This window comes from Quercus lobata, chromosome 3, assembly GCF_001633185.2.
Source record: "Quercus lobata isolate SW786 chromosome 3, ValleyOak3.0 Primary Assembly, whole genome shotgun sequence".
Taxonomy (NCBI): domain Eukaryota; kingdom Viridiplantae; phylum Streptophyta; class Magnoliopsida; order Fagales; family Fagaceae; genus Quercus; species Quercus lobata.
Genome location: NC_044906.1, coordinates 53,874,772 through 53,882,282, shown reverse-complemented (window position 1 = coordinate 53,882,282; position 7,511 = coordinate 53,874,772). Strand labels below are relative to the sequence as shown.

Below are 7,511 nucleotides of genomic sequence, written 5' to 3'. Positions count from 1 at the left end.
ATATAGTAGTCTATTCAATGGTTGTGATTATAGGTGCTTTTGCTATGTCTCCATTATTAGTCCATGCAATTCTCAATCTGGAATGGCAAAACAAACAAAAAATTGACATTGTGATTCGTGCATAATGGAGGTAACAAGCATCTTCACTATATTTCACAGGATTACATGAGAAGCACAAACTGTAATTTGTCTTGTCACGTGCAGCTTCAAATTTATTAAAGCTCCTGTTGGGGAGATAACTGGAGACTCCACTTGGCACATATTGAGACATTACTTAACCAAAAAGCTTAAGCCAAAATATTAAGTACAATACATGACAACCAAAGAACTAGTGCAATACATATATATTACACTGCTTGATCCCATTAGCACAATCTCAGTGACATTCTGATTGAATCTTCCTCTGCAGACAAACCATTTTCACTGCAATGACCACTAAAAGCTTTTCTTTCATTTTATCAGCAAAACAGAAGTAAGCATGTCTCCAAGACTTCTTTATCAACAAGCTGCCACAAACAGCCCAAAATCCCACAATGAAACCCAGTGCAATACTTAGGTAAAACCATAACTTTTCAAATTGATCTTCACCATCAATATGTACATGTACATCTTCTCGATCTTTATGTTCTGCATTCCTGTCACTTGGCGTTGAGACACTTGTTGGCAATAGAGGAGGCCCATAAAGTTCAGGGTTACCTACATAAATGGATGGATCATTGAAGGTTTGAAATTGGTTGGATGATGGAATTTGTCCAGATAAGTTGTTATATGACAAGTTCAAATGGCTCAAAAAAGTCATAGAAGACATGCTTGAAGGAATGTGACCTGAAAGATGGTTGCTTGAGAGGTCAAGAGATTCTAATTGGTGCAAAGCTCCAATATTCTCTGGTATCATTCCCGTCAAATGGTTCCATGACAAATTCAATGATTTCAATAAGAGCAAATTTGTTAGTTCTGTTGGGATCTCTCCTGAAAGACTATTTTTTGAAAAATCCATGAGATTAACATTTGAGATTTGATTGTAGTATTCATATTGTCTTCCTTTAACAACCAAATCCATATGCTCTGTGATATCTGCATATATGTTGCCATAGAAATACTTGTAACCAGCCAAACTACCAAAACACGATGGAATAGATCCTGAGAAATTATTTTGGGCAAGGTCCAAGACATGGATATAAGTGGCATTGAGGGTAACTAGCGTCTTCACTATATTGCACATGATACATGAGAATGAGAAGTAAAAACTGTTATTCGTCTTGTTCCGTGCAGCTTCAAATTTTTTGAAGTTCTTGTTGGGAAGATAACACTTTGGGGAGACTCCACTTGAGGCCTAACATATTGAGACATTGCTTAAGCAAAAAGCTTAAGCCTAAATATTAAGTACAATACATGACAAACAAAGAATAAGTACAAATACATATATATTACATTTCATAACACACACACACACACACAAAATATATATATATATATATATATATATATATTATATTGCTTGGTCCCATTAGCCCAATCTCAGTGTCTTGTTGCTTGAATCTTCCTTTCCAGACAAGCCATATTCACTACAATGGCCACTGAAAGCTTATCTTTCATTTTATAAGCAAAAGAAAAGTAAATATATCTCCAAGTCTTTTTTACCAACAAGCTGCCACAAAAAGCCCAAAATCCCACAATGAAACCCAGTGCAATACCTAGGTAAAACCATAACTTTTCAAATTGGTCTTCACCATCGATATTTAGTATTTACATGTACATCTTCTTGATCTTTATGTTCTGTCTTCCTGTCACTTGGCATTGAGACACTTGTTGGCAATGGAAGAGGCCCATAAAGTTGTGGGTTACCTACATAAATGGATGGATCATTGAAGGTTTGAAACTAGTTGGATGATGGAATTTGTCCAGACAAGTTGTTATATGACAAATTCAAATGGCTCAAAAAAGTCATAGATGACATGCTTGGAGGAATGTGACCTGAAAGATAATTGCATGAGAGGTCAAGAGTTTCTAATTGGTGTAAAGCTCCAATATTCTCTGGTATCTTTCCCGTCAACCCATTCCATGACAAATTCAAGGAATTCAATAACATCAATTTGCTAGTTCCGCTGGGATCTCGCCTAAAAGACTATTTTTTGAAAAATTTATGAGATTTACATTCAAGATTTGATCATAGTATTCATATTGTCTTCCTTTAACAACCAAATCCATATGCTCTGTGAAATGCACCTATATGGGTTAAGAGGTACTTCCTCTGAGAAATGCTCATATATGTGACGTACTAACTGTTAGATGTGCACTACCCCTGCTTCTATGTCTCCATTAATCCATACATTTCTGAATCTGGAATGGCAAAACAAACAAAATTTTGACATTGCAATTCGTGCACAATGGCAATAACAAATCGTAATACATAGCTCCAAATTTATTAAACTGTCTGTTGGTGAGATAATCATATAACAACATGGAGAGACTCTACTTGAGGCCTAACATATTGAGACATAACTTTGACCCAAAAGTTAAACCTAAATATTAAGTACAATACATGACAAACAAAGATTAAGCACAATACATACATACATACATATATATATATATATATATTACATTTTCTAGTTCCATTGAAGCCCAATCTCAGTGTCTTTCTGCTTGAATCTTCCTTTGCAAATGAGCCATATTCACTGCAACGATCACTAAAAGCCCATCTTTCATTTTATCAGCAAAACAAAAGTAAGCATTTCTCCAGGACTTATTTATCAACAAGCTGCCACAAACAACCCAAAATCCCACAATGAAACCCAGCGCAATACTTAGGTACAGCCATAACTTTTCAAATTGATCTTCACCATTTTTATGATCTGCATTCCTGTCACTTGGCATTGAGAGACTTGTTGGCAATGGAGGAGGCCCATAAAGTTGTGGGTTACCTTCATAAATAGACGGATCATTGAAGGTTTGAAACTGGTTGGTTGATGGAATTTGTCCAGACAAGTTGTTATATGACAAGTTCAAATAGCTCAAAAAAGTCATAGAAGACATGCTTGAAGGAATGTGACCTGAAAGATGGTTGCTTGAGAGGTCAAGAGATTCTAATTGGCGCAAAGCTCCAATATTCTCTGGTATCATTCCCGTCAAATGGTTCCACGACAAATTCAATGAATTCAATAAGGTCAAATTTGCTAGTTCTGTGGGGATCTCTCCCGAAAGACTATTTTTCGAAAAATCCATGAGATTAACATTTGAGATTTGATTGTAGTATTCATATTGTCTTCCTTTAACAACCAAATCCATATGCTTTGTGATATATGCATATATGTTGCCATCGAAAGACTTGTAACCAGCCAAACTACCAAAACACGATGGAATAGATCCTGAGAAATTATTTTGGGCAAGGTCCAAGACATGGATAGAAGTGATACCACACAATTGTTTAGGAATATCTCCAAAGAGCATATTTCCTCTCAAGCTTAATATTGTTATTAACGAAAGTCTTTCTCCAATCCATTCTGGTATGGTCCCTGACAATCTATTCTCACCAAGATCAAGTGCTAATAGTGATTCGCCTGGAACAAATTTCAGGCATAAAGAGAGGTTCCCAGAAAAATTGTTGTTACTCAATTGCAACCACATAAGAGAAGGTAGTGAGCACATTGAGCTTGGAATGCCACCAGATAGATAATTCTTGGACAGATCTATGAAGAGCAGACTTTGCATACTCTTCCAGTGGTTGTGGATATTTCCAGATAAACAATTGTTTGATAGAGCAAGACACATCAATTGTCCTAGTCCATTTATGGATGATGGGATGCTACCATTTAGAAAGTTGCCAGAGAGATCTAAAGTTCTCAAGTGCGACATTTCTTGGCTGATTCTTATCGGTATTGGTCCAGAAAGTGAATTGCTCCTCAAAGAAAGCCTTGTCACATTAGGCCATAGTGGTAGTGGACCCTCTAAATGATTAAAATCTAGAAATACCGACTCCAAGGAAGAGAAGTTTAATGACTTGGGGAGCTTTCCCATTAATTTGTTATGAGAAAGATCCAACATCTCAAGTTGTGAAGACAAGTTCCACAACCAATTCGGTATTGTATCTGAAATTGCAGTATTTACTAAATAGATCTCTGTGAGTTCCTTCTGTGTTCTAAGCCATGCAGGGAATGTAGGGTTCAATTGACAATCCAAAATGTTGACATATTGTAGACTAAAAGGAGGAATCCAGTCATGTGTCACATTGATAACTAAAAGGTTACTAGATGACGATGACAAGGAAAACTCATACAATTTTGTGAGATTTAGGAAATGAGTTTCAGTCATGATACCTTGCCAATAATTCCCGGAGAGATCCAACTCCCTCAGCTCAGAAAGTTGTCCAATTGATTCTGGGATGGTTCCATTCATCTTGTTGTCTTCGAGGTACAGTATCTCCAAACGGGACAAACTTTGTATAGATGATGGAATTGAACCGGAGAATGCGTTGCTGTAAAGTTGAAGCTCTCTCAAACGTTTTAAATTCCCCAAAGAATGAGGGATATTCCCAATGAGTTTGTTCTGGCTCAAATTTAACTCCTCCAGGCTACTGTTACTGCATTCCGATAAGGCCTGGAAAAATTCTGTTATTTCGCCACTTAAATTATTTTCTGACAAATCCAAAGTCCGCAATTTGCATAGGTTACCCTTTGCAATCTTAGGGATGGAACCTGTGAGATTACAATAGCTAAGTTGGAGATTTGTGAGGGAAGTGAAATTGAACACCCATTGAGGAATTGAAGAAGAGTTGAAGTCATTCCAAGAGAGATCAAGTACTGAAAGTGACGTAAAGTTGACAGAGGGAAAACTTTGAGGGTGATAATGAAGTCCACGATAGGACAAGTGCAAGTGCAACTCCAACAGAGAAGGGGGCAAATTAACAGTTTGAAGCCAATCAGTAGTTGCTTCGGAAAGGTCCACGTCATTCGAATTGAGGTATTTTAGGGAAGAGAGACCGGAGAGCCAATTTAAATTTGAAGCTGTTAGGAAATTCTCAGAGAGATCAAGATAAAGCAAGTTAGAAAGATTCCCAATTTGAGGAGGGATCGTTCCACCAAACCATGAATCGGAGAGATTAAGGTAAGTCAACTTATTGAGAGAACAAATGAAATTTGGGATGGAAAATTCTTCGAAATAGTTGCTGCTTAGGTCCAAGTAATTTAGATATTTTAATTCAAGCAAAGAAGGAGATAAAACACCATCCAAAGGAGACCAACATTCTGTTGAGGTATTACCAGACATTTGATCACATAAAAGTTGGCCATTGAGGTCGAGTTTTATGATGTTACCTGTTCGATTGCTACAGCCTACTCCCAACCAGTTGCAGCAATCTTCGCCAACCCAGGAAGAAAGAGTTCTTGAAGGATCATCAAGTCCTTCTTTAAATTTAAGAAGGGCTTCCCTTTCCATGTCAATGCAATCTACAGTGGAGTTGCCAGCACTAGAATTGGACCATATAGCTTCAAGTGAAATAAACTCAGTTTGCAAAAGAAGGAAAATAAGAGCAAGTAGAAAGGTGGTTTTCATGCTAGCCATCGTTGCTTTGGCAATTTACAATGTTGAAGCTTTAAAGGCTATTTATAAAGATCATAGTTCATTTCAGAATGTTTTCTTCCATGCTTATGTTTAGAAGCATTTTTTAATTTTTTTTTTTTTTTCTTTTTTGCAGTTGCTTGGAAATGGGGGGTTTTTCATATTAGTAATTTTTGGGTTAGTCTTGGTAATTGAGTTGCCATTAGACGAAAAAGTAAAAAGGTAAATTGGAAATTTGGTATGGTGGTTATAATTTTAATTTTTTACTTCTTAAATAAAAATGGTTTATTTTTTAATTTGAATTTATGATGTACCTTTTATGAATATTGTCTTGTAGAGAAATGCTATATTTACAATATTTTCACAACACTTTCATATATATTTGTTAAAAACTTAAAATTCCCTATTTTTGGTCTTTGATTTGTTTTTTTTGAGAAAATTAATTTGATCTCAACGATAAAGATATTTTCAGAAAAAAAAAAAAGTAAAATAAAAAGTGGATATTAAGTATCCTATTGCAACTGTATGTGTGTGTATATATATATATATATATATATATATATATATATATAAAAAGCAATGTAACACTTTCACCAAGATTATATTTGAAAAGAAAAAAAATTCACCAAGAAGACTATACTTTAATTTGAGCTTGGAGCCTTTATTTAATCTGTCGGCAATGGAGACACGAAAAATCACAACTTCTAAATGACGTTGACAGTAGTTAGAAACACGTAAGGGAGAGTCGGGAGACTTGGTCAAGCCGAAATTGTAATAGAAAATCCAACCAGTGGACGACAATAATTCTAAAGCTAACTTTTTTTTTTTTTTTTGAGGATAAACGGCAGAATTCTAAAGCTAACTTAAAACTTGGTCCTTCCTTTAAGGCTTTATTAAAAGCGTGGCTGCTCTCACCGTAGAAAATTTGAGTCCAAAGACTCCAAACTAGCTTCAATCGGTGGACGACAATAATTCTAAAGCAAGCTAAATTGATCTACCTTTTCCTCTCACTTTTTTATTCATTTAGAGGTACTAAATTTTGTAGACTATGTTTCTCAAAAAAAAAAAAAAAAATTTGTAGACTATGGGAAAATAACGACCCATCCCGCTTTCTTGTCCTCTTTATTTTCTCACCTACCAAACAAGAGAAATTACTTTTCTCTGCCCCTTTTCTCTCCTATACATCTTTTCCTAAATCACATAATAAGAAAACACTATCTAATGAAGATATTCTGTGTTGTTATGTTACTCTTACCTACTTTGACATTGTTGGTCACTTATTCTTTAACTATGAAAATTTATTTTGTCGCGTAGAAAATCTATTCTTAGCTTTGCTAAGAATTTTACATTTATTTTGCTAAATCTTTTTAATAGCATTGCTAGACTTTTATTAATCGCTTTATTGGACTCATTTATTTTCTCATTTTTCTCATTAAATTTTAGATGTTTTTATCATTTTTTTTTTTTTTTTTTTTTTGAGAAAGTGGATGTCTTTATTGAAAATATTAGGAAAAGAAGTCCCAAATTGGAAAAATTAAAATGAATTATATATTTCTTCTCTATAAATACACTTGTCCTTAGTCCCAATAAAGGAGGATGTAAAGCTTGTCATCCCTAAAGAAGAAACATTTGTTGTCATCTTCATCTTCTCTTTGTTTTCAAATTCTCACGCAAGCTCTTCTTCTCCAATAGTCCAATAGCCACATACCTATGTCTTCTCTCACAAGCTGGCCTTCGATGTGATTCTTGCGATCATTCCATGTGGTTATCATTTTAACTACACAAACAAAGATAGTAGTTATTCGTTTGAACTTATGAAAACTCTTTATAATGATTACTTTTTACCATCTGAATAAGATATCAATTGGTTTTTAATGTAGATTGGATTCGATTCTAGGTCCTTTATTCAAAAGTATAAAAAAAAATAAAATTACAAGTTGATCCGATTAAAACCT

General features: G+C 34.9%; 1 protein-coding gene across 1 annotated transcript; it reads right to left on the bottom strand.

The window, feature by feature from the left end:
- Window positions 1-2,631: 2,631 nt before the first annotated feature.
- On the bottom strand, window positions 2,632-5,559 carry LOC115981070 (receptor-like protein EIX2). Its single transcript, XM_031103255.1, has one exon. The coding sequence runs from the start codon at window positions 5,557-5,559 to the stop codon at window positions 2,632-2,634; it is 2,928 nt and encodes a 975-aa protein (XP_030959115.1).
- Between the last annotated feature and the right edge of the window lie 1,952 nt (window positions 5,560-7,511).

Excerpts from the sequence above, each read along its gene's own strand:
- LOC115981070 (XM_031103255.1), bottom strand. The coding sequence starts at position 5,559 with ATGGCTAGCATGAAAACCACCTTTCTACTTGCTCTTATTTTCCTTCTT.